General features: G+C 40.1%; 6 protein-coding genes across 8 annotated transcripts; 2 read left to right on the top strand and 4 right to left on the bottom strand.

The window, feature by feature from the left end:
• Positions 1-4: 4 nt before the first annotated feature.
• On the bottom strand, positions 5-6,424 carry safb (scaffold attachment factor B; the record flags this gene model as incomplete). Its single annotated transcript, XM_055163174.1, has 20 exons — positions 6,134-6,424; positions 5,802-5,892; positions 5,622-5,683; positions 5,400-5,537; positions 5,271-5,324; positions 5,141-5,180; positions 4,008-4,428; positions 3,663-3,706; positions 3,487-3,590; positions 3,263-3,412; positions 3,089-3,165; positions 2,855-2,880; positions 2,707-2,786; positions 2,464-2,606; positions 2,268-2,379; positions 592-788; positions 349-508; positions 218-279; positions 91-143; positions 5-19 (listed from the first exon to the last, which is right to left on the bottom strand). Coding segments are annotated over exons 1-20 (2,182 nt in total), but the record flags the coding sequence as incomplete, so codon positions are not given.
• A 51-nt stretch (positions 6,425-6,475) lies between these two features.
• On the bottom strand, positions 6,476-11,377 carry malt2 (MALT paracaspase 2). 3 transcript variants are annotated; one of them, XM_055163175.1, is made up of 18 exons: positions 11,359-11,375; positions 11,200-11,293; positions 10,896-11,073; positions 10,655-10,821; positions 10,430-10,560; positions 10,213-10,354; positions 9,716-9,903; positions 9,550-9,646; positions 9,390-9,467; positions 9,188-9,265; positions 8,910-9,113; positions 8,649-8,826; positions 8,494-8,568; positions 8,291-8,418; positions 7,631-7,780; positions 7,369-7,526; positions 7,134-7,280; positions 6,476-7,048 (listed from the first exon to the last, which is right to left on the bottom strand). In XM_055163175.1, exons 3-18 carry the CDS (start codon positions 11,030-11,032, stop codon positions 6,707-6,709), a joined length of 2,400 nt encoding a protein of 799 aa, XP_055019150.1. In that variant the 5' UTR covers positions 11,033-11,073; positions 11,200-11,293; positions 11,359-11,375; the 3' UTR covers positions 6,476-6,706. The 3 variants fall into 3 exon arrangements, with proteins under 3 accessions (XP_055019150.1, XP_055019151.1, XP_020780470.2); XM_055163176.1 differs by lacking the exon at positions 11,200-11,293 and having other exon boundaries at positions 11,359-11,377; XM_020924811.2 differs by lacking the exons at positions 11,200-11,293; positions 11,359-11,375 and having other exon boundaries at positions 7,146-7,280; positions 10,896-11,193.
• Positions 11,378-11,713: 336 nt separating this feature from the next.
• Positions 11,714-13,285, bottom strand: mrpl54 (mitochondrial ribosomal protein L54). The gene is made up of 3 exons (XM_055163173.1): positions 13,091-13,285; positions 12,623-12,716; positions 11,714-12,047 (listed from the first exon to the last, which is right to left on the bottom strand). Exons 1-3 carry the CDS (start codon positions 13,260-13,262, stop codon positions 11,915-11,917), a joined length of 399 nt encoding a protein of 132 aa, XP_055019148.1. The 5' UTR covers positions 13,263-13,285; the 3' UTR covers positions 11,714-11,914.
• A 76-nt stretch (positions 13,286-13,361) lies between these two features.
• fam32a (family with sequence similarity 32 member A) lies at positions 13,362-16,068 on the top strand. The gene is made up of 4 exons (XM_020924744.2): positions 13,362-13,507; positions 14,041-14,185; positions 15,716-15,769; positions 15,844-16,068. Exons 1-4 carry the CDS (start codon positions 13,434-13,436, stop codon positions 15,910-15,912), a joined length of 342 nt encoding a protein of 113 aa, XP_020780403.1. The 5' UTR covers positions 13,362-13,433; the 3' UTR covers positions 15,913-16,068.
• Positions 16,060-17,944, bottom strand: fh (fumarate hydratase). The gene has a single exon (XM_055163178.1). It carries the CDS (start codon positions 17,876-17,878, stop codon positions 16,379-16,381), a length of 1,500 nt encoding a protein of 499 aa, XP_055019153.1. The 5' UTR covers positions 17,879-17,944; the 3' UTR covers positions 16,060-16,378.
• A 467-nt stretch (positions 17,945-18,411) lies between these two features.
• On the top strand, positions 18,412-22,921 carry hdgfl2 (HDGF like 2). The gene is made up of 16 exons (XM_055163177.1): positions 18,412-18,659; positions 18,921-18,997; positions 19,138-19,279; positions 19,423-19,608; positions 19,725-19,838; positions 19,913-19,978; positions 20,058-20,241; positions 20,314-20,398; positions 20,475-20,766; positions 20,833-20,966; positions 21,048-21,112; positions 21,206-21,276; positions 21,342-21,443; positions 21,511-21,664; positions 21,735-21,849; positions 21,937-22,921. The coding sequence occupies exons 1-16, from the start codon at positions 18,588-18,590 to the stop codon at positions 22,034-22,036; spliced, it is 1,959 nt and encodes a 652-aa protein (XP_055019152.1). The 5' UTR covers positions 18,412-18,587; the 3' UTR covers positions 22,037-22,921.
• Positions 22,922-25,000: the final 2,079 nt, after the last annotated feature.

Below are 25,000 nucleotides of genomic sequence, written 5' to 3'. Positions count from 1 at the left end.
GGAACTGCACTGTCTCTACCTGAAAATAGGTTACCGCAAATATTATATTCTGCAGTGCATTGATCTAACCTCTGTGGTAAAAAAGTTTACCTTGCCATCGGTCACCATCCATTTTCCTAGAGTCCCAGTCCCTTCCACCATCCCTAGAATAAAAATAAGCATATTTAAATATTTGTATTTAAATTATTAGTTAATGATATCTCAGCAGTTATCTCACCTTGAGTTCATGCGTCCACTCCAAGAGTCTCTACCATCTCTTCCATGTCTGTCAGAGAAATGCTGCAAAAAAAAAAAAAAATTACCACCAGGGCCTAAAATTTAGAAATTAATATCCAAACATTTATTCACCGGTCCATCTCTATCCCTGTGGTCTCTCCTTTCGACAATGTCATCCTGGTATCGGCTCCGATCCCTTTGGTCAAAGTCATGGAAACGATCCTGCCGACTTAAGTCTGAGCGGCTGTAACGGTCGTCTAAGGCCATGCGCTTATCCGCCCAGTCATCTTTCCTAAGAGCAAAATGTTAACAAAATTTTAATCAGAAAACACCGGACATATGGATTATCAGGAATAAGATGTGTTAATTCATTACCTGTGGTCAATATCATAAGGTCTCTTCAAAGGCCTGCGGTCCTGCTCAAAGCGCAGCAACTCTTGCTGTCTCCGCAGCTCTTCACGCTCTCTGAGGATCCTCTCCTGTTCACGGCGCCGCTCGTATTCAATACGCATCATTTCACGCTCCAGAAGCTGAGCCTCCATGCGGTCAGCATCAAGCCGTTGTTTCTCAACCTAATGGAGATATTTTATTGATTTTAGTGCTGTCATGCGTTTAAAAAAATTGAGAGATTAATTAATTATGATCTGTAATTAATTAATCTAATTAATCTCATTTTAATCTCACCTAAAAATTGCTGAGAAAAGCTTCAATTTGAGGTATTTTCATTTAAATTCATTATTACATTATTGTGGCAGATCAAAAGACTGATATAGATTTAAAAAAGTGACTTTATAAAGTAATTTATTGTTTAACAAATCTCTCCAAATTGGCTTTTGAGCCCAAGTCTTAATGAATAAGAAACTGTTTGCTGTAAAGTAGCAAAGACTAAGAAATCTGAACATAATAACTTTTGTCCACTTAAAGACAATAAAAAGTCCAGTCTTTCCTTAACCATATTAAAAATATTATTGATAGAGAAATATATATGAGATCACTGGTTTTAGTCCTTGTTTTAGTCCTGGTTTAGTCCTGGTTTAGTCCTGGTTTAGTCCTGGTTTAGTCCTGGTTTAGTCCTGGTTTAGTCCTGGTTTAGTCCTGGTTTAGTCCTGGTTTAGACCTGGTTTAGACCTGGTTTAGACCTGGTTTAGACCTGGTTTAGTCCTGGTTTTAGTCCTGGTTTTAGTCCTGGTTTTAGTCCTGGTTTTAGTCCTGGTTTTAGTCTTGGTGTTAGTTCTGGTTTAGAGGCGCACAGGAGGAAGCGCGGTTTACGCAGCGTACGCGAGAAAACACGATCCACACGCGGCTCACGGGAGCACGTCGGTGTCCGCGCAGCGTCTACGGAAGGAAACGTGGTCCGCGCGTTCTCAGGGTAATGACGATGATGAAGGTGTGTGTTTGTGTGTGTGTGTGTATTTGTGTGTGTTTGTGTGTATTTGTGTGTGTGTGTGTGTGTGTGTGTTGTGTGTGTGTTTGTGTGTGTGTTGTGTGCGTGTCCCCTCATGTGGCAGGTCACTATATGACAGTAGTGCAGACATCATGAGCCTATGCAGGTTGTTTACACCAGTGACATTTAAGTTGTAGGCGATATTATATTTGTTATTTTCTTTTATATTTCACGTCGGGAGAATAATTTCCAAGACACGAATGCGTTTTTACCTGTGCACTGCTGCCTCTGTTCTACTGGCTCTTCCACCTCGTCCATTGTGACTGATGCCGTCAACGTTAACATGACGTTCACATCGCTCTTACTGCGCGCGTTTTGTGTGGGTTTCCGGCAATGAGTGGAATTACCGAAATAAAAAAAATTATAAATGTGTGTGTGTGTGTTGTCCCAACAACACATAAAAACAGATTTTATAATAAAGCAACTCGCATACAGAAACAGTAAAGTTAGAGATTAAAAATGAGATTAACGCGATTAAAAAACATAACGCGCTAAATATGACTGTAATTAATTAATCGCAATTAACGCGATAATGTGACACCCCTAATTGATTTATAAGATGAAAAGCTCAAAACATATTTTTTTCACAGGAGTTGATAGTACCAACCTCCAGCCAATGTCTCTTTCGCATCAGACTGGTCCTCTCATCACGCTCCCTTAACATGCGCAGTCTGTCTCGCTCTCGGTCTGGCCTGCTGTCCCGCTCTCGGTCATTGAAACTAAATTAAAAAACAACTCAATCTCAAATTATGGCTAAATGAGACAGCTGTGATGGCATTTTAAAAGTACAAATCCAGACTCACGTGTATCTCCGCCGCTCCACTTCTCTGACCTCCCTCTCTCGCTGACGCTGCCTCTCCCGCTCTCTGTGCTCCATTATTTGATCAAACGACAGAATGTCTTTCTTTTCTTTGCTGGATGTACTGCGATCACGGCTCTTTGTGCTCTGAGCAAAGTCAAAGGCCATATAATCAGACATGTGCAAAAAAGAAACCATCGAAGAGACTTGCATATTTAGAAGTAACATATACAAATGCATCACTCACTCTGTCTTTGCTTTTGGCTTTGACACTGATCACAGGCTCTCCCTTCGATGAATCCATCACTACAGTCCTTTCATTAGGCCCTATTAACATTTATAGTTATTAGGATTTGAAGTCATTAATCACCCCTAACTGAGTAATAATTTCTCACCTTTTCCTTCTCCATCCTTCTCAGACCTATAATAAAAGTAAAATTTTGTTAATTACTTTTAAAAATGTGTTCCTGTAAATCATAAAAGGCCTGTTTTAATCATGGGCAGCCACCTTTTTTTTGTTAAAATTGTTCAATTGTTAAAGCTGACTTTATTTAAAAGGAGCTCATTATTGTTATACCAGCTCAAATAGTTGTTCCTCTACTTGCTTTACACCAATTTTACAGTCTTACTTTGAATCAGTAGAGTTTCTTCTGGTCTTTCCATCACTCTTGTCAGATGGCTTTTTGCCAGCAGGTTCATTCTTAGCCTAGAGAATATCATAAATATAAATTACTATGCTTATTTTTCACTTTCATCTAATGCATTTATGATATTTATAACAGAAGTTGAGGCTTGATACGCACTCGTTCAACAGAGATCATGCGGCCGTGAAGTTCAGTTCGATGGAGGTGGCTGATGCACTTGGTGGCCTCCTCTGTGGTGGACATGGTGACAAAACCATAGCAACGAGCCCCAGGGCTTTTAGCGTTTGTCACTACCTTTGCACCAACAACCTACAGAAAAAAGGAGGATTCAAAAACACTGGGAAAACACATTGGGGTTTGGGGTATGTTAGCGTTAAACTTACCTTTCCATATTTGCTAAACAGCGTTTTCAAATCAGTCGCTCTGGTACTCGAGGCAAGACCACTAACCCACAGATTTCTACTGCTGGCTGCAGCCCCACTTCCATCTACAAAAGTAAAACCAGTTTGGCTTTGACCCACAAAAAGCTAATAATTTACAGCTGCCCTTAATAACTTACCCTTGTCATCTTTAGATGTTGTATTTGCATCTTTTTCATCAGAACTAAAGGAAGCAAAAACAAAAAAAGGTCTCAATCACAAGAATGAGGTGTAGTAGAAGTCTACAAACATTTGCTGTGCTGTACATACACAAGCCCAACAGTAACATATCAGTAGGCACAATTTATTTTTGAGTGAATGCCAATGTGCTACTCTTAAGTAGAGTATGCAGAAGTAAGGGACAACAAGACAAGACAAATGCAAAGAGTTTTACCTCGAAAAGAGCATCCTATTTTTATATGACAAAGGGGCCAATGCAACAGAGATAACCATTTTTGGTTTCAAGTAGACAGAAAGCGACAAACCTTTTAGTCTGTTCACCCTCTACAGTGGACCCTTTGGATGTCGAGGCAGAATCCGCAGCGGTTTTGTCCTCCGTCTTCTCATCCTCATCACCCTTCTTAGCCCCACTTTCTAAATCAACAGTTTCTCCCTCACCCCCCTGCTCATTTAAGCTAACATCCTTTAAGACTTTGTCCTCAGATTCTACAGTTTCTTCAGATACATTGACATTGTCCCCAGTTTCTTTGGTGTCCTGCTCCACGACCTCCTTGTCGCCTTCCACATTTTCAAGGGCAGCAGTTGCACCTTTGGAACCAGGTTGGGAAACGCCTTCCTCTCCGCTGGCGATGGCAGCTTGGTCTTCTTCAGGACTCATCTCTTGGCTCGGCTGGTCATCTTCTTTTATCGGCTCAGATAAACAAGACCCGGCTACTTTGTCAATTTCTACGGAGTTAACAGGAACAGAATGGCACAGAGTTTAATCACTTCTGAAACACAGCAATGTTTAACGAGGAACTGGCAAGGCCTGGATTAGGAGCCTCATGACCACTAGCCTATGGTCTTAGTGCTAACTATAATCACACAGAAACCCCTAATGAGAGACTGGAAAGTACTCTGGAGGTACTCAACTACTGGTCATCACACAATAGTAGCGCATTGTCCAAGCAGAAGGCTACAACATGGACTCGCATCAAACCAGGCAAAGAGTTCAGCTTTGATGAAAGCCAGAAGAAATGGGGAACTTCTTATTAATCTTCAGCCATGTTTTCAGTGTCCGTATCAATGTCCATATTTAGGCTTGAGTCCAACTTTTGTGCAGCTTTCAGTCCGTGTCTTTAAACAGCTGTTACAGACGACAAGTCTTCAAATCTTCTTTCTCTCCATGAGGACCTATAACACTGCAACTTTCCCATCTGCCCCATACAATTGCTGACAATGTGCATCAATTAGTTCTACACCTTAACTGCATCCTTTTTTTTTTATCCTGGGTTGCTATTAAGATTAAAAATTATTTCAAAAACAAGGAGAACAAAATTGTGCACATAGACAACAATTATCTGAGGTTTCCAGTCTCTCATATGTATAAACTAAGCAAAATTTATTCCCTCAACTATATTTGATAACACCTGCCATTTCTAACAACAGTTTACATTACCTGTACCGCTGTTTACATCATTATCATCTGGATCATCAGCCTAAAATAAATATGGAAATTGTTAAATTACAGTACAAGGCAAGGTTTTTGATTTTTATATTTCTGACCACACTGTCTGTGTCAAACTTACCGTGTGGAATGATGACAAAGCAGGATCGTTGTCTTTATCAGCCTCTGGCTCATCCTGAAAACACACAAACATTTTAAAAGTGCAAGTGAAAAACACAGTCTCTGTTTTGCACAAATTATTTCAACCTACCTGTCCATCGCCCTCTCCGTGATCTGAATTCAAAATGTCGTCATCCATAGTGTCCAACTCAACTCCATCCCTGGTATAGTCTTCTGTCTCATCCAACACGTTCATGTCCAGGATGTCCATCTCCTGCATGTTTTCATTCTGAAGAGTGACAAACAAACGCCTTTATAACGCAGAAATCAACATTAATTATTTAACATCTGAGGATGGATGAAAGGCACCCACCGAATTATCTTGGAAATCCTCGTCGACATTGCCATCCCCAGGTTCACTTTCTTGCTTTGAATCTGCAAAACAAATCAGGGAACTCAGTTTCGAAGAAGTATTTGATGCTGTAGGAAAAATGCCGTATCAGTTTAGAGGCGTCAGAGGCCTCTGCGTTACCAGAGGGGAGATGAGCGTTACCTTTAGCAGCCCTTTTAGGAGGCGCCTTCTTCGGGTTTGCTTCCATCGAGATGACTATTTCATCTGGATTACCGCCCTCTTCTTCTATTGCCTACCAAAGCATTGCACAGAGTTATAGCCAGATAAAGAAACTGTGAACATAAAATTAAGTTTAAAGCAGACAACGAACAGAGCTAGCCTCGAAGCTAACTTGTTAGCGCTAAACTCTACGAAGGTAGTTTATGTTTACTTATTCTGCCCCACTTATATCGCAAATATGTTTCCATATGTCTTGATTATGTGCTAGGCTGTTGACACACGAGGAGCCTATAGTCCTATGGTCGCTTGCTTACCTTTTTCAGACGCTCAGACAGTACGCTTTTCACCCCGGTCGTGTCTAGGTTTCGTTTCTTTAGCTCGGCCTTGAGGTCAATGACTTTCAACTCCGATAATTTCTTTATCTCCACACTGACGGGAACGTCAACGTCTGCAGATAAATCTGCCATAGCTGTTGCCTGTACAGTATGCTATGATCCTGTTGTAAAAAGTAGCATTCAGTAATTGTCTTCCACTAAGGGGAGCGTCGCTAGCAGTCTGTATTTTCAGCAAAATGGACGCTGCAGCTGCAAGACAAGACGCGCATGCGCATTGTCCTGGCGCGAGGAAAGCGTCCACAAAATAAAGAGGCCAACGTGTTCACAGCAGACTTTGTACTTTTAAAGTTTATCTATTTAACCAATTGCAGCACAAGATGTCACAATAGATGTTGTAAAGTAGCTTATACAGCTTATATAGCAAAACTGAATTATTTGAAACATTTGTTACATTTTGGGGTTGTGTGTGTGTGTGTGTGTGTGTGTGTGCGCGTGCGTGCGTGCGTGCGTGCGTGCGTCAGAACATCAGAACATTTGTTTAGTGCTCAAAGTCTACTCTGTAATTAGAGGTTGGGGGGCATCAAACTGCTCATCATAGTCAGTCTCCTGTGGTATATTAGCACCAGAAGCTGCCTGTCCTCTTTGTAGATGAGAGGATGAGGCAATGGCATCTAAACTTAGGCCTTCAGAAGCATACAGAGAGCCCACTGGGATCTTAAAAGAGTCATGGTCATGGCAAGAATATAAATTTTTAGAGTTCTGAGAATGTCTTCGTTCATAGAGGTTGAGCTTGGAGACAAGAGGTTTGCCTGCTGTTACAGACTGCTTTTCCTGAATTTCGTCATCAAGTTTGGAATAGGTGTAATGAAGACACACTGTGAAAATAAGCTCCTTCTGTGAGGACAAAAACAAGAGAACAATGTATAATTTATGAGGCAGTATTATACAAAAAAAAAAACATTTTCAAACAACAACCAACCAGTGTGCCAACCTTGAGTCTCTGCAGCCCATAGACGCGCGTGTAGCGACTTTGGGCCTCTGCAGGAAGAGTTTCGTTGATCAGCAACAAACTACCAGCCTCAAGTAGTGTCTCCTGGTTGCTCTTCTTCAAATCAATCTCCACATCCTATAACATAAACATATAAAGAAAAGGAAACAGCATTACACTTTGTCTTTGTGAAGAATGTGAATGTGAATGTTTGCAAAGAGCTCACCACAGGGAAATCAGTAAGCTGAGCAGAGCAGAACACAATATTTTCGGGTTTTTCAAGGATTCGAGTGTAGATGACCATGACATTGGAGAACTCTGCGGCAAACCCAAGTTGAACTATGACTCCACAGTCAAACTGCAGAGTTTGGCTTGGAGGCAGAACTATGAGGAATGTTATGAGAGCGAGAAAAAAATAAATAAAGGAGTCATTCATTACTGCATTTGCAAATACTGTTTGTAGCTGACCAAATAAAATCAAATACAACCATGAGCAACAGTCCATTGCAAGTTGCGGGCCGAATAGGAGGCAGAACACTCCGCTGTCTGTATGTGGTCTGTGAGGCAGCGACGTTCAGACAGATTACTCCGGAGCTCCAGAGCTTGTCTCCCGTGAGTGATTCTGCACCTGCCCATGTCTACAGAAATATATTTTGTATGAAAGTTTGTATGGTGTTTGTAAACATAATTCTGATGGCAATAGCCATATTCAAGCCATATTAAAAAGTTGTTACTTCCTTAAAAACATACCTGGATTTGTGCATGTTTGAGTAACCCTGGTTATCCTAGTTACTCAAACAGAGCTCAAATCACAATCACATCACATGATGTGATTGTGATTTGAAACAGTAGTTTTCAAGTTAACAGCTACCTTTTACCTATTGTTTAGTAAAGACTGGGAATTCCAGGGCTGAAATCATGAAAAATGATTCTAATGAAGGTGTGTGGAGTTTAAAAACACTTTCTGTATTATCACATGACATCATAGGGTGGAACAAAGTGTTCTATTTTAGGGAATAACTCAGCCTAAATATGCAGGGTTAGTGTGTTAAACATGTGTGCGTGAATGAACAAACTCTGAGTATGTTTGTAAATAACAGTATAATATAGATCAGAATGGGCTCTTTATATGTTCTAGTGTGACATACCTTCAGCTACTCTGTCCAGCATGACCGTCACCTTCTCATCTTCACACACTCTTCGTTTGAGGAAGTTAATGAATATACCATTAGAAACATCTTCCTTTTTCACTTCATATGCTTCAGCGTCTGCACATCTTCACAAACAATAAGAAAGAACGTGGGCTTTTTAACACTATTCAACTGTATTCACAAATCCGCCACAAACTTACGTTGCATATCCAAACACTATATTTGCTGTCACTTTGAGTAAGCCAGTTTGTACCAAGACATCATCATGTGGATTTCTGTATAAAAGTTAAAGATAAATTAGTTAAAGATAAATAAATATAAAAGATATATTTTAATGTTTGAAAATAATGCATACCTTTTACGGCACATATCCAACAGAAATACATTAAGTCCTGTCTCTCGCTCCTGCATCCTGGTGAGGATTTTCTGAACACACAAACAGTGATCTGATGTGTATGAGGCTGGGGCATCAATGGGAACCATGAAACTGTTCCCATAGTTTTCGTATCCATGACCAGCAAAGTACAGCAGACCTATAACCAATGATAGAAGTATAAAAATGTTTCAGATTTAGATGCACAAGAGTTTTTGCTTTACTTATTTTGAGGAGACTGACCATAGACTCCTTTATCAAGCAACAAGAGGAACTCAGTGACCGCACTGTGCATTTCCTGCCAGTTGAGGTCCAGCAGTGAGACCACCTTGAAATCCATTTGACGAAGGAGGTTGGTCAGCTCGTGGACATCGGCAATAGGAGCACTAAGCTGGGTGTGGTACATGTAGTTCATGTTCCCAATCAACAGGGCAACTTTATCTGTGGCTTTTGATGTAAATATGTATTTTTAAATTATATAAGCAGAGTGTTGTAACATTAACAAATATCAAAACTCATACCATAGAATTGTTTAACAGGTGGGTATGGACTGGCCATTTGTTGAGCTGGAAACCTTTCCATCTCTTTGGATCTGATATCTACAAGCAAAAACTATTATAGTGGATTTTGTTTGGTTGCAATACTTGTTTCTCTTCTCTACACATCCACATAATAAAATAGGCACAATCCAGAGTAGGGAGTGGACAGGGGAACTAAGATTACCAGGTTCCTCTGTTTCAATAACTCCAGGGCTTCGTGTGTCAACTTCTACCCAAGATGCATCAATGACAGAAATGGGACCTTCAAAGAGATACAACAAAAACAATATATTAAAAACAATAAATTCTTATGACTGTCTGACTGTTTTAATTTAGGTGCTCACCAATGGTCACTACGGCAGCCTCACTCCAAACTTCATGGTACAAGTTATATGTCTTGCATTTATACTGTCCTCTGTGAGCTGTGGTCACATGTGGAATCTGGAAATTGATAAAATAGGTATTGATTTAGTAAAAGCATTCCTGTCAAAGAAATGTCAAAAAGCTGACCTTGAGTGATTGTGTCTGATGCTGTTGCATTGGCTCAGAGTTATGGTACCACTCGTACTGGGCAGGAGGGTTGGCCACGGCCTGGCATTCAAGATGCAAAGCATCACCCTCTGTCAAAGCTTGGGACTGAGGCTGTCTGATGATCCTCAACCCACTTACTGAGCCTTGAAATATGCTACTGTGGCACCCTAAAGTGATACAGACTGTTAATACTAGACTAAATCTGCACCACACTCCACACACATGTAGAACAACTCACAACAGAAAAGGTAACCTGAGTCAGTATGTCAATGGTTCTCATTTTTGCCTGTCCATGGGTTTCAGAATTATGACCCATTAGAATCACTGCCATAGTGATTAACAACTTAAAATAAAATATAATTTCTTTTGAATGGGAAAAAGTCCTCAAAAATAAATCCATGAATATATAGTGCATTAGGCTATATCATTTCAGAAATACATTTGTTTTAAAGAAATAATCAAAGTTTGTCAGATACCTGAACTGGAGTCTGCCAAGCAAACATGAGCCCATTGTGAGAAAACGCAGCTATCTCCAAGGCTCACCCTACAGATATAGTGTCCTTGGTTGGTTGAACTGAATGGGCTAAGAACCAGCACTGGAGAAGTACCATCCAAAATCTATAACAGCAATTATCATAGTGATGAAGGCAAGTCAGATCATGCATTATGTATAAATTATTACAAAGAGCCAACCTCTTCTTTGCCTTTGAACCACTGGTAACAGAGACCAGGGGAACCAGATGCTTTGCAGGACAATATCACCTTGCTTCCTACTTGAACCTGATGTGACTGTGGCTGCACTATTATTTCAATCCGCCCAGACACTGATCAAAATATGAAATAAACAAAAACAACTTATGTTATATGAAAAGATTTATAATAAAAACTGTATTACGATATTCTTTTCGCCAATCTAACCTATGTGTGTGAGATAGTGTACAGCATCTTGATGGTTAATTTTCTTCAGTCCCCAAAGCAGGAAATTCAAGGTGCAGGACTGGTCAGCAAGCCGAGCAAGAAGGGTCCGACTTGGGCTTCCAGTGTTACTCAGCACCTGGAGTGAATAGCTGGTCATCTCGCTCTCACTGGAAAAAAAAAAAAAAGTTAATCTTTATGTTAAACTACAATGAAAGTCTCTTGTTGTAAATTTGTGGTTTACCTGCTGCGGAATTTGGGGTCTTCTGACATCACGTGGGCTAACTGTCTCCATCCGCAGGTGGAGTTGTCCAACATCTTTGAGAGCCTCTTCAAGACATCCTCGCGTAACGTACCAATAGGCGCTTTCCACTGATCCATAGCGTAGTAATCCGGGATATATTCACGGAATCTTAAGAAGACTGGGTAAAATATAGAATAGCCGGATAGGATAAGGAGTTGAACTTAACATGGAAAATAATCTTTTGTTGAGACCTTCTGGAGTGAAACTGTGGCTGCGCATGAAAGAGAGGATGGGTTTTATTCACCTGCGCAACAAAAGTCACACGGCGGGACTTTCCGGTTTTATACAAAGTTTAATGCGGTAGAAAATCCCTCTTCAGATGCCACGCAACAACATCCCTTCATCAAGGGATAATAAAATTACTGTCCATTATGGCTATATTGCGATCTTCAATAAAACTTACCGATGAATCAGAAAGTAGAGTTTTAAATTCACAAAAGCTTCAAAAGTGACACCGGGGTCCTCTGTTAAAAACAAACTATAAAATCGTTTCTAGTGTTACTCCATGCAGTTTCCGCTGTATAATGGTCGTTTTTTCTGTTCCTCTTTTTAAAACAGAACATGAGTGGCTCATTAATGATACAGGTCTGCTTTCTAAAATCAAACGTTTGTTAAATAATGTGTACATATTTTTATTTGTTTATATCCATAAAAACACATATGTATCTGTAATTGAAACCATTTTAAAGAAAAGAGTAGAAGGAAGAGTTGCTTGGACTAGAGTGAAGAAAATATTATTTCCAGTTTCCTACAGCATGTCAAGTGAATGGGTCAAAAACGTTTTTTTATTGATCCAAAGCCAATCATTAACACAGCCATCTCCGGGTCTTCAATCTGATTATGCAGTATGTATAAGATATTATTAGAAAAGAAGAGCTGGACATACACAATAAAGTAATGATCTATTGACAAAGTCTGTGGGAAGCCACTGTTGAAAAAGAGTCCTGCACGTCCAGGAACTAAAACTTCTTCCCTTTGTGCAGTTTGTTATGGCGCCAAATATTTTCCTTCCTCAGGCGTTTCCAGTATTCCCAGGTGTCAGCCTCCAGCTCGTTCAGTTTTTTGGGCATCCCCAGGTTCAGCTGAAATAACCTGGAAAAATATAAAAATATATAACTTTACTTGACCAGTTAAATCTGCTTTGTGTCTGTCAAAATGTGGTGATTCAGAAACATCTTATTTGATTTGGGGGCAGACTGGTAGTGTACTGTTAAGGTTAAGGGTTAAGGTGCAGACTCATCTTGGGTCAGAACAGAAGCAGTGGATTCTGCAGGGGACCAATCTCCAAATGTTGATTTTGGCTTGACAAAGACCACCTTAGCTGCCTGATTTGTGTTGATGGGAACAAAACAAGATCTCGGAGGAAACCCACCCCGACTCTACACAAAAAAACTGGACTCAATTGGGAGCTGAAGCCACAACTTTTTTGCTGTGAGATGAGAGTTCTTGCCACCTCTGTATACTTACTCTTCTTTCCTATTAATTCTTCTTGCATAACATTTTCTTTGGCATAAATTAAATCATCAATAAAATACAACATTTAGATTTTGAAAGTTAGTTGTTGCATTCTGAAGAGAACCATCAACAAACCCCATATTTATTTAAAGAGTAATGACACACACACACAAACTATAGCTCAGGAACTTAAGATTTATTACTTTACTGACCATTCAGGATATTCCTCAGGTTCCTTTAATTTGGGGTCTTCTCCTTGCTTGAAAATATTAGCTCCAACTGCATAAGTAGTGAGCCGGACAGGGTCTTTACTTTACACTTCACCCTTCATTTGGCCACAGCTGAGAAGCAAAACAAAACAAAAAAAAACACTTGAGCAGCTCATGATCTGTTGACCACTCCTCCTGTTAAACTGTATTGAGTCCATTGACACAGAAGCGATCTAAAAAGCGCAGTACGTTGTTGCATCTAAACTTGAATTTGCCTCGGGTTCAATAAAGTATTCATACATCCATCAGTCTATCTATCGTTAAGTGTTAAGTCTGCATTTATTAGTCTTCTAGATTTGTACATTTTTACGAGGGACAAGTAGATTAAGATAATCTATTTTAATGACAATCATGCTCAACTAGGTACAAAAATAAATAGCGATAATGTGTCTGTGATTGGTCTTTACTCACCAACTTTCTTGGCATATCCGCATGTTTGTACTCTATTTGAAAGGCTTGTTTGACAGAGCGTTGTTGAGCTCCCATTTCTCAAGCAATGTGCAAGAAATATTGTTCTAAATAATCCGTACTGTGACATTTTATTCTCACTAATGTAACAGTTCAGCATGCGCCAGTTTGACATTCATGGTTTGACTTCCGCTTTGGTTCGACTCGATTTTGTAGACTGAAACAGCTCCCTCTTGTGGTCTGGAGAACCTGTCACTCATTCTTTGTCCAGCAGGGGGCACCGGCGTGTACTGCGCGGATCCATTCATAAACAAAGTAGAAGAAGCGCGTTTGTGTTTCTGGTAAAATGTCTGAGTACGGTACGGTCCAGAAAGGAGCTTTAAAACTCAAAGGAGTGGGCACCGTTTCATCTGGGAAAAAGTAGGTACAACATTACACACGATATTCTACTATTCTTTTCAAGACAGACCGGGGTTTCCGAAAAAGCGTCGTTGGCAGATCTCATAGGAGCAGATCTTTCCAGAAGAGAGTAAGGCTCGTGTGAACCTTAGCTTTTAGCATAGGGAGGCAACCACTTAAAAACCTAAGTTAGTTGGTGTTAAGTAAAATGTGTTAAACTATTGTAGTTGAGACAGTTTAATAGTTTAATAATTAAAAGTTTCCGAAGTTTCAGGTTGAGTTCTTTCTACACTTATAGCCTCTAAAAACAACGGCTCCAGCCTGTACGTTAATGTTATGTAGTTAACATATTGAGTCGTTCATGATGTTAATAAACAACTGTAAAAATACGTTAATTAGTTTATTATTTGGTTCATATGTTAATCATTATTAGAACTACTGCTATATAAATACAAGTTATTCGTCTACTGTGAATTGGTGTGATGGGCTCTTAAAATGCTAACACAGGAATTAGTTACACCATTCTTATACTAATCATCAATGTTTATTTACAGGAAGAAGAAGAAGGACAAAGAAAGCAAGCAGCGGCTGGAACAGGTCTTGACCAGTCAAAATGATGAGGATGTGAAGGCTAAAAAAACATTTATGGACAAAAGGACCCCAGCCCAAATTGCATTTGACAAAATGCAAGAGAAGAGAGTAAGTCTATGGCAAAAATAAATAAAAATGTGGCACAACCATAGGTTAATTGGAGAGAGTTGTTGTAACTCAAGCTGCCTTTCATCATTCTTCTAAGTTAGTTCCAGAAATTCTGCAGCTCCTTTGGGATCTGTCCATAGAGATCTCACATGGAGACCTGGTGGTGCTGGTTTTGCAGGGCAGGTGAAGAGGTGCTGTTTTGTTTGAGATGTCTGGCCACACTCTGGACAGGTGTCAGTGATGTTAGTGTCAATGCGACTGAGGTATGAGTTTAAGAGGTGAAAGTATCCTGACCACAGCTGAGCCACCTGGTCTCTCTGGGTAGCTGCAGTTCCTCAGTGCTCCCCTTTGGGACAGGATCAGGACAGGATGAGTGTTGATAAGAACAGGGTTCCCATTGTTATGGAAATCCTGGAAAAGTCATGGAATTTTAGTATCTCTTTCAGGCAGCTACAGTGTTCTGTTAAGTTGTCATTAGGCTATTACCATTATTTCCAAACATATGCACCTTTTGTTTAAAAGAGACTACACTAAATGCATTGACACAGTATTTTGAATGTTAAAAAAAACTATAATACCATAACATAAAGTGAGTGGAAAGGGTTAAAATGTCATATTTAGCCCTAAAAGTATACTAAATTCTACATATGTAGGTGCCGTAAAGTCATGGAAAATTCACTTTAGGTCATGAAAAAATCATGGAAAAGTTTGGAAATTTTGTCAGTGAAAAAGAGTGGGAACCGTGGAAGAAGTATAGGCTGAGGCTGCTTGTGCCGCTGTGTTTTGTTGTACAAGTCCAACCCCAATCCTGTAACTGTCCTCACTGATGTGAGTGTTGTAAAGGACTGTGATCTCTTTGACCTGCTCTCCACTCAGGGCGCTCAGGAGGAACTGCATGCTAAGCATTATGCTGTAGTCTTTTTCTGTCTTCACATCTGTTTCGTGGTGGAGATGGTCAATCAGAGTCATGCGTAGACAGGCAGTTATTGACAGCATTTTGTTTGATTTGGAGGCACTTCCAGTTAGTGTGGGTCAGGTTTGGAGTCTAACCCGGTGCTGCATTATTAAGCACTGGCCTACCAATGGCTTGGTAGGTTATGAGGTGCACCTCTCTCGACCATCCCCATGTGGTACCAGCAAGGTTTTTAGGATGTTATTTTGCGCATGTAATTTAGTCGCAATGTTATTACAGAGAAAACTGGAGAGTCTTGGAGGTTGAACTGTGCTTGTACTCTTCACATGAAACATTTTCTGGATGTTTCTTTTAAGAATATACACTGAAGCATGTCTCAACTTGTCAAGATCAATCATTAGGCTGTGGAAAAAAGTAGAATTGTACTTGAAATGTGATTGGTTAGTTACAGTTGTTCTTTTGAAGTTTTGTTTTTTAACTGTAATAGCAGTCTGTCAATTTTTTATGAGACCACAGATTGTTAGTTCAGAGTACAAAGATGAAAGGTGATCATGTTATGTATGCTGAGTGTGACTTGCTTTTAGCTCTCATTTTAACATGTACTTATATTTTTATAGCAAATGGAGAGGATTCTGAACAAAGCATCAAAAACACACAAACACAGAGTTGAGGCAAGTCATCACCTTTTTTAATCATAAAAAAATGAATATATAGTATTTAATTAACATTGTCTTTTTGATTTTAGGATTTCAATCGACACCTGGACACACTTACTGAACATTATGACATCCCCAAAGTCAGCTGGACGAAATAATGGAAAATGGTGGAAGAGGAAACAAACCTACGACAATATTCATCATATTTTTACTGTTGCATTTTTTTGTGTTTTGAACTATTGTTTTTATCTTTGGCCAATCTTCATAATTATTTGTTGATGTTGCACAATAAAGAAACCATGACAGACTTTAAATTCATGTTTTATTAAAGTGAGAAACTGCATTTAACTCATACAGAACAGACCACAGTATGGCCTGGACTAAACTTTTGATGGATCCTTTGAACTCAAAACAGTTACATCCAAGACTCTGAGAAGAACTGCATATCTCAAAAACTTAATGTGTAACTTTATATACCTCTTGGTCACTGTCTTAAATTTAGCCTTTTTTAACGGAGGTGTTGTCAGTTTTGGCCTGAACATATTCAGAATCTGTACAGTGAAACAATGTCCTTTTTAACATTACAAATTGATGTAATTATTTGATGTTGGGTTTGTTATGAGTTCATTTTGGCCCCAGCATGTCACTTGGAACGACCCACTGGTCAAACTGCTCTTCGGTCAGGTACCCCAGCTCAACAGCGACAGCCTTCAGCGTGGACCCTTTCTTGTGTGCGGTCTTGGCAATAGTGGCTGCTTTATCATAGCCAATGTGAGGGTTTAGAGCTGTAACCAACATTAGAGACTCATTCATGAGCTTGTTGATTCTTTCCGTGTTAGCTTGGATGCCCATCACACAGTTGTTGGTGAAGGAGACCGACGCGTCGCCCAGTAGCCTTGCAGAGTTCAGGACGTTCTTGATGATCATAGGTTTGAAGACATTGAGTTCAAAATGTCCATTGCTGCCACCTACAGTTACTGCCACATGATTCCCCATAACTTGAGCTGCCACCATTGTCATTGCTTCGCACTGAGTTGGGTTAACTTTCCCAGGCATGATGCTGCTGCCTGGTTCATTCTCTGGTAAAATGAGCTCACCCAGACCAGATCTTGGACCCGAACCTAGGAAACGGATGTCATTGGCAATCTTCATCATACTGACAGCCACCGTGTTCAAAGCTCCACTTAACTCTACAAGAGCGTCGTGGGCTGCTAGTGCTTCAAACTTGTTAGGGGCTGTTACAAATGGCAGGCTAGTGAGTGAGGCCACAGTGGAGGCTACTTTCTCAGCAAAACCAATGCGGGTGTTCAGCCCAGTTCCTACAGCGGTTCCTCCTGCAGCCAGCTCATAGACCCTGGGCATAGCAGCTTTGACTCTCTCTATGCTGTATTTCACCTGCTGTACATAGCCCCCAAACTCCTGACCCAGTGACAGAGGGACAGCATCTTGGGTGTGTGTGCGTCCAATTTTGATGATGTCTTTGAACTCTTCAGCTTTAGCAGCCAGAGCGTCATGCAGTGTCTGAAGGCCAGGCAGCAGGACATGGTGTATTTCAGTGGCAGCTGCAATGTGCATGGCAGTGGGGAAAGTGTCATTGGAGCTCTGGCTCTTGTTAACATGGTCATTGGGGTGGACTGGATCTTTGGAGCCCAGTTTGCCTCCCAGGATTTCAATAGCTCTGTTGCTGATCACCTCATTGACGTTCATGTTGGTCTGGGTTCCTGAGCCTGTCTGCCACACCACCAGAGGGAAATGCTCGTCCAGTTTACCTGCTGAAACCTCCTCTGCAGCTTGAACGATTGCATCTGCTATCTTTGGGTTGAGGCCATAGTCTTTGTTCACTTCTGCTGCTGCCTTCTTCAGTATCCCAAACGCCTTGATGACTTGGATCGGCATTCTCTCTGTTGGTCCCCCAATCTTGAAGTTCATGGTAGATCGGACAGTCTGTGCACCGTAGTACTTGTCAGCGGGGACCTTGAGCTCCCCAAAAGTGTCTCGCTCGATCCTGAACTCGGAGCTGGCCATTGTGGACGTGGAAAAGAGCAGCTTTTTACTCACGTTGTGCCGCTGGGAAGTCAGGAGGAAGCAGTTAAACTGCTGTAGGCTGCGAAGAGACCGAAACATGGCTGCACATTAGAGGTGAATCAGGGGGAGGTCAATGTAGTTATGCACATTGTACCCTGTCATTGGCAGCCGGGATAACTGACAGCAAAGTAGCCAATCGTGGAGAGGAACTGGTGGGATTTCCGCTGTTATGGGCCTGTAAAAACTGACGCGTGTGGATCAATCAAGTTACTCCAAATATAACAGTATTAGGTTTCCGGTACAATGAACGCACTGTTCTTTCACAAAACAAAAGTGCCATGCAATTAATACATACGGACTACAAAGTGGTGACGCATCCTATTTGCATTGCCTTTACTACTTTATTTTTATATTTTATGACAATGAAGATAAAAAATAAAGTTATGCCTTTGCCTACGAGTAAAATACTGGGTAAGACTTACAGAGCATTTTAAAATAAACATTTAATATTTTCCTCTTCCACAGGTGTACTTTAGACCATTAAATCAACAATACTTCAGTAAACATATTCATTAATTTAAAAAAAATTTGGATTATTCTGAAAACCTTACCGGAAATGTGTGTGGATTGGCGCTACTTTGGTGTCGTTGTCAGTTCTCGCGGTAACGTCAGTATTGGTAGTGCACTGTTAGCTTGTTGCTAATCTCATCGTATACAGGTTTCATGTCGACCTGAAAACTGCAAATCAAAAGAAACACAACGGTCTGTGCAGTTAAATCATACACAGAGCTGCAAGACAAACAGGAGGATGCCACACAACTTCCAGCCCGGAGACCTGGTCTTCGCTAAAATGAAAGGATACCCCCATTGGCCAGCTCGGGTAAGCAGCGCTAGCAGCAGCCAGAGAGAGGGGCGGAGGAGACTGATCTGCGATGCTGAAGATTGCTTGTTTATTCTCGATTCGTCAAGAACATTTTTTGAGAAAATAGCATTTTATTGCGATGGCACATTACGCTAATTATTATTGAATGTACGACCAAAATCTGTAACTCAGCAGAGTATCTTCATGCTTCTGTCATTAAAATGCAAAAATTTGTATATTCTGCAACATGCATTCATTGCTTTTAAATGTCTGTTTAAGATTGAAGACGTGGCTGACGGGGCAGTGAAACCCCCTCCCAACAAAATACCCATTTTCTTTTTTGGTACTCACGAAACGTAAGTGTACATGCATTACTTCTGGTGTTTCTTTGAATATTTACAACATTAACTAATTTTAGATTAATTATGTCCATGTATGTATATTTGTTACTTTGATAAAATTACCTTTATGTGTTTATTATTGTGTTTGTTTACAGAGCATTCCTTGCTGCAAAGGACCTTTTTCCTTTCGAAAAATACAGAGAGCGTTATGGGAAGCCTAATAAAAGAAAGGGATTCAATGAAGGTTTATGGGAGATCCAAAACAATCCACATGCTTCCTATAGTGCACCTCCTGTGGTAAGGAGATAGATAATTGTCAGATAGAATTATAGTTTAAAAAAAATAAAAAATTTTGACAATTGTCAAACTTTGCCAAAAAGTTAATAGAAGAATCATTCATACTGTGCAATAAATATATGTTTTTACATTTTATTTTTTAGCCAGCCAGCTCTTCTGACAGCGAAGGTAACAATGCTGGTGGAAGAAGTGATGAGGAAGAAGAGGACGATGATGAAGAAGCTCCTGTGCCTCAGCGAGCAGATTCAGGAAGTGAAGTGGACTCCGATTCAGGCAGTGAAGACAGGGGACGGGGTGGAGGAATGAAGCGCAAGCCACCAGCTGCAAAGGTAACTGGTTTCACAATTTAATTGACAAAGCAGTTCAAAGCACTTTATAACAATCTGTAGTTTCTGAATTACAGCATTTTTTTATTTTAATACTGTAAATCATTTAAATCATTTAGAGGCCACCTCCTAAAAAAAAGGCTCGAGGTTCATCTAGTGATCGAGACAGTGGCTCTCCTTCTGAATCAGAGCCCACCCCATCTGAGTCAGAATCTGCTAAAAACAGTGACCAGGTGAGTCAAATTTAATTTATTTTTAGTATTGAGGAAATTTTGTTTTAATATTTTTTGTTTTTATCTTAAAACAGGATTTTACTCCAGAGAAGAAAGGTGGACGAGGTGGAAAGAAGGCCGGAGCAAGAAGAAAGAAAAAGGTAAGTAAATATACTGAGACCTCTGACAAACTACATGTGATGCTTGTGAAGCATCATGTCCAAACTTTTGTTTCAATAGGCATCATCTGGATCAGATTCTGACTCAGGATCAGCGTCAGAGAAGAAACCAGCAGACAGTGACTCGGATGACGACAAACCCCGCCCAGCACTCTCCGGGTCAGAATCACAGTCTGGATCCAAATCTGAATCTGACTCTGATCAACCTGCAAAGAAAGGTCCACCAGCACGCAAGAAGGCTGCAGGTCTGCTTATCTCCAAAAACCTCTCTACGTTACAAATATTGAATCTGATGATTAATAAAATATATTTTTTAGACAAACCACCTCCAAAGCCTCGTGCACGGAAACCTAAGTCTGCTCCAGCAAAGCGAGCCCCTTCATCATCATCTGACAGTGACAGGTAATCACATTTTTCAATAACTTGTTTCTTAAATTATCTAAGCCTTTAAGATACTAATTTCGGTCTTTGTGTTAAGTGACAGTGAACCAGACCGCATCAGTGAATGGAAAAAGAAAGATGAGGAACGCCGGCGAGAGTTGGAAGAGCGTAGAAAAAAGGAGGAGGCAGAGGAGCTTCGTCGACTGCGTGAAAGAGAGAAGGAGGAGGAGGAGAAGAGGAAAAAAGACAAGGACAAGGGTAAAAAAGGGAGTGAGAGTGACAGCAGCAGTAGCTCAGATGAAGGAGTGGATGACCATCCTTTGAAGAAATCCAAGAAACCTCCACCGCCGCCCATTCCTGCTCCCTCAGACTCAGATTCTCCACCCGAGGTAATTGATGTGCTTGTTTGTTGATGATGTTTGGTAATAACTTTTTTTTTTTAAATGGTTATGTAGGTAAAGAAGCCCCCCAAAAAGACAGACAATCAGAAAAAAGAAAAACTGAAACGTGAAAAGGAGAAAAAGGAAAGAAAGGAGAGAGAGTTAAAAGAGAAAAAAGCCAGACGGATGGAGGAAAAGTCCAGAACAAAGTAAGTCCACTGTGGATGTATAAGTGACACTTCAGGATATTCACATCTTCTTGCATGCAACTGCTTCTCTGTCTCATTCAGGTCGAAACCTGAAAAACCAAAACGCAAGCCAGAGAGACCAGAGAAGAAAGTTGAAAAGAAAAAGGGTCAGAATTAACCAGAATTTTGTTATTTGATGCAGTATTTTTGTATTTTGTTTTTTATTTGGTTATTCACAATTGTTTACATCTTTATTACAGAACCATCTCCAGAAGAACAGCTGCAGAAACTCCACACAGACATTAAGTTTGCACTTAAAGTGGACAACCCAGTAAGTGACCAGCCAAACAAATGTGTATAGTTTTGTGTATTATTCACACAATTATGTTATTTTAGGATATAGATAGGTGTCTACAGGCCTTACAGGAACTTGAGAATGTGCCAGTCACCAGCCAAATCCTTCATAAGAATGCTGAAGTCATTGCTACTTTGAAAAAGGTGCCTTTATGTGCATTTGTAGCATTTAAACTATGTATTTGATTTGCTGACACTGGATCTATTCCAGATACGACGGTATAAAGCCAGCACTGCAGTCATGGAAAAAGCTACAGAGGTTTACAACAAATTAAAACTACGCTTTGTTGGTAAAAGTGAGGTACCAGTTAAACCAAAAACTGAAGACAAGGACACAGCAAATAATGAAGACATAGAAAACAATGGTAATTTAGTTCATGTTGATTTTTAAATGATTAAAATCTATACAATGCAACATATCCCTTTTTAAATTAGATCCCACTCCAGTAAATGGTGAATCTGAAAAGAAGGAGGAGGCAGAAAATGAGGACAAGAATTCTAAATCACCTCTCCAGGAAGAGAACAATGAGCACCCCTCTTCAAGCCCAAGGTGAACTTTGTTTCCTCTGCAGTAAAGGCAGCAATTTAAAAAACAAAGAAACAATTTGCTGATTGTGATTATTCTGCTTGTGTCCAGGCGGAGCCCAGACAGTCCTGCTGAACCACACTCACCTTCATATGAGGAAGGGGACAACTCAATTTCTGCAGAGATGGAGCCAGCAGCTGTGGAAAGCTGAGGGACTTTACTTGCGGCTACATTGGACCAAGTGCTAAAAGATGGTGGCCTATTTGTTTGACCTGCACAGAACTACGGAGCCTCTTTTTCTGTTACACCAATAGCATTTGACATTTTGTACTACAGTGATTTTAAACCAGATCCATATTATTCAAGCTGATCGAGCTGATCTTCTATTTATCATAACAAAAAGCTACAAAGTTTGTAAAGCACTGCAAATCATATTTCTGAAATGACTTTAATACTTGAGGAGTCCTGGATCTATTCCACAGCCACTGCTTAACCTGAAGAACATCTAATAGTTTTGCATAGGACTTGAAATAAGACTGGACTGGGAGTACAGAATGATTCCGTTGTGATTGCAGAAAGAATTGGGGATGTGCTTTTTGTTTTTCCGTTTGGCATTTTGGTACAGAACTAATGGCCTATTTTGTTTTATATAAAACATGCACAGACGTGAAAGGCCTGATCTTTGTGAGAATGATTCTAAGAGACTTTGTAAGAATACTGTCTTTTATGTTCATTACTTTTTTAATGATCTGATCCAGTTTATCAATTCTGCAATGTAAAGCCACTAACTGTCACTCAAACATGTAATTACAAGTGAGGTCCACATGATGTTTTATAACCTTGTTTTCAAACATTTTCATCTACAATTTGTCTAATTGCAGTGAAGCTTTACACCTTGCACTCACCCTCAGTGTCAGCTTGAAGTATATTCAATGAGTACTTGTACAGACTGAGACCTTACCTGTAAAATCAGATCTCATGTAGCTGCAGCTTGTGATACTGTCCTGTCTCATACTACCGGTGTTTTAGTCGTATATAAATTGGTAAAAGCATTTCTATCACTTAGTTGAGAGATGAATAAAGATCTCAGCATGGTTTTGCGACTATGGTTCAAGTGTGTCAACATTTCAAATAAGACTATGTACAAATTCATTTGCTATTATGGAAATTGAAAGTTAAACATCAAGACAGTAACTAATGATAAGGAAAACAAATTTTCATAGAATATATTGTGTATTAAATGTTTAATGTTTTAGCATTTTATATTATGCATTTGGGGAAATTGTCCTTTCGTAAGCCAAGATACAGTATTTAATAACACATAGATATTTATTGCAAAAAAAAGTTGTTTCACTTCTCTGGGAGACATGTAGGTTGAAGAGGGGGGACTAGACCTTTAATTCCACTGATTCTCGCATAATACTCGAGTCAGCTGACTTTCGACGCCATTTTGTCTGCCATTTCCTCCGCTGATCCATTGCCAGCGTCTGTGCACAGCTCAGGACGCCCGTCTGGCCTCAGCCTCCTCTCCCCGGGATCAGTAAACAGCGGCGGAGCCCGAACACACGGTGCCGGGTAGATGAGAAACACTTGAGCAGGTCCGCCAGCGCCCTCCACACCTCTGCAAAGCTCCTCTGCACACAGGCGGCACAAGACATACAACCATGGCTCTGAAGATTGTCAAAGGGAGCATCGATCGGATGTTCGATAAAAATCTCCAGGATTTAGTACGTGGCATTAGGAATCACAAGGAGGACGAGGTAAAACAACCAAATGTTTCCACTGTTCAACAATGATACGTTATACAAATAACCAGGATGTGAAATTATCATTGCATGTACCGTTATGGGAGTCAAGCTACAACCTAGCTTGGGTTACGAGCTAAAGCTACGTCAATTTACATGAGTCAGGATCAGTTATCCCCTGTGCCTTTAAGAGGGTCCTTTGTGCTTAAAAACAACATCTGATTTATTCCACATCACCACGTTCTTATTTTCTCCTTTGTATTCTGTGAATGAATGTGAATGAATGGCTTAGGTACAGTTAGCCAGGGACAGCCAGATGGAGGAAGATGGCTAAGTCATAATACTGTCATACCACTTAACCACTGCACACTGAAATACACTCAAAGTTTGTTTACTTTAGTAATTTTAATAATTAATTGTGTTTCTCTGACTAATTTAAATGTAATTGACCCATAGAAACATACAATACACATATGCTATAGGCTGATGTGCATGCAGTTTGTCAACTGTGTATTTTCTTTTTTTCTTAAATGCCAGAATATGCAATTAAGTTTGTTGTTCAGCCACTTTTGATGTGAGAATGATGTCACCATTGTCACATCTTTATGGGTGATGTCAAGCTCCAGGGGCAGAGTGTGATCCGGGATGATGGGCCTTTAGGGGGCGCTGTTTGGGGCAGCCACGTCTCCATGTCCCTCCTGTGCGGGGTGGGAATGAGACAAGGAGGCTGACATAGCACTTAGCAGAGCAGGGCTGTGTACACACCTGCCTTTTGCTGAAACACAGGTGTGAAATGTAGTAAGGCAGTGTTTTACTGAAAAGACACTGATTTCTTTCACTTTATAGTTGTACAACTCTTACGTGAATACTTGATTTGGTCCACTTCTCTGCAGAGACAAGTCCCCAATTTCAGCACAGTCTGTGGTGTTTTAAACAACATTCACACAATATTCTAAAGTCAGAAATATGCTAAGATGTGCCTGTAAATTGCTTGGTTTAGGTTCAAGTCTAGCAAAAATGTGAATGGACCAAATAAAATGAACCACAAAGGGAAGACATTTTGCAATATACATTTGTGATTCCACTAAGCTCTTTAGTTTCCTTTTGAGCTGAGTTTTAATATTAGACAGGTTGACAGTTTCGACACATCTCTCTCCTGTAGATGAAGCCCTATTTGTTTACATCAAATTAACTGTAAAAATAGGTTTATATGGGTCTATGAATTGACACGTACTGTACTAAAACTGACACTATGTAATCTTAGTAACAGATGCTTGGCTAGGATTGACTTAATTGAAGATATCGGATAACATTTGCGTTTGCATCAAAATCCTTAACCTGTTCTTGTTCAGCATTTGTCACAGTGACTTGTTATTTTTCAGTTACTAATGGGCACCACTATTTTAAGCCCAGGCTTTTACATGTTTGCT

This window comes from Boleophthalmus pectinirostris, unplaced genomic scaffold (genome assembly GCF_026225935.1).
Source record: "Boleophthalmus pectinirostris isolate CB_2022bp ecotype Guang Dong unplaced genomic scaffold, ASM2622593v1 HiC_scaffold_554, whole genome shotgun sequence".
Lineage (NCBI taxonomy): Eukaryota > Metazoa > Chordata > Actinopteri > Gobiiformes > Gobiidae > Boleophthalmus > Boleophthalmus pectinirostris.
This window is presented reverse-complemented; position numbering and strand designations above follow the sequence as displayed.

Excerpts from the sequence above, each read along its gene's own strand:
- malt2 (XM_055163176.1), bottom strand. The coding sequence starts at position 11,032 with ATGGATCAGTGGAAAGCGCCTATTGGTACGTTACGCGAGGATGTCTTG. Across the intron at positions 10,822-10,895 it reads GACCCCAAATTCCGCAGCAG|TGAGAGCGAGATGACCAGCT; the intron begins GTAAACCACAAA and ends TTTTTTTTCCAG. Across the intron at positions 9,114-9,187 it reads ACCTGTTAAACAATTCTATG|CCACAGATAAAGTTGCCCTG; the intron begins GTATGAGTTTTG and ends TTACATCAAAAG.
- hdgfl2 (XM_055163177.1), top strand. The coding sequence starts at position 18,588 with ATGCCACACAACTTCCAGCCCGGAGACCTGGTCTTCGCTAAAATGAAA. Across the intron at positions 19,609-19,724 it reads GCAAGCCACCAGCTGCAAAG|AGGCCACCTCCTAAAAAAAA; the intron begins GTAACTGGTTTC and ends TAAATCATTTAG. Across the intron at positions 21,113-21,205 it reads GAAAGTTGAAAAGAAAAAGG|AACCATCTCCAGAAGAACAG; the intron begins GTCAGAATTAAC and ends TCTTTATTACAG.
- fh (XM_055163178.1), bottom strand. The coding sequence starts at position 17,878 with ATGTTTCGGTCTCTTCGCAGCCTACAGCAGTTTAACTGCTTCCTCCTG.
- fam32a (XM_020924744.2), top strand. The coding sequence starts at position 13,434 with ATGTCTGAGTACGGTACGGTCCAGAAAGGAGCTTTAAAACTCAAAGGA. Across the intron at positions 14,186-15,715 it reads ACAAAATGCAAGAGAAGAGA|CAAATGGAGAGGATTCTGAA; the intron begins GTAAGTCTATGG and ends ATATTTTTATAG. Across the intron at positions 15,770-15,843 it reads CACACAAACACAGAGTTGAG|GATTTCAATCGACACCTGGA; the intron begins GCAAGTCATCAC and ends TTTTGATTTTAG.
- mrpl54 (XM_055163173.1), bottom strand. The coding sequence starts at position 13,262 with ATGTCAAACTGGCGCATGCTGAACTGTTACATTAGTGAGAATAAAATG. Across the intron at positions 12,717-13,090 it reads CGGATATGCCAAGAAAGTTG|ACCCTGTCCGGCTCACTACT; the intron begins GTGAGTAAAGAC and ends TGTAAAGTAAAG. Across the intron at positions 12,048-12,622 it reads CCTGAGGAATATCCTGAATG|GTTATTTCAGCTGAACCTGG; the intron begins GTCAGTAAAGTA and ends ATATTTTTCCAG.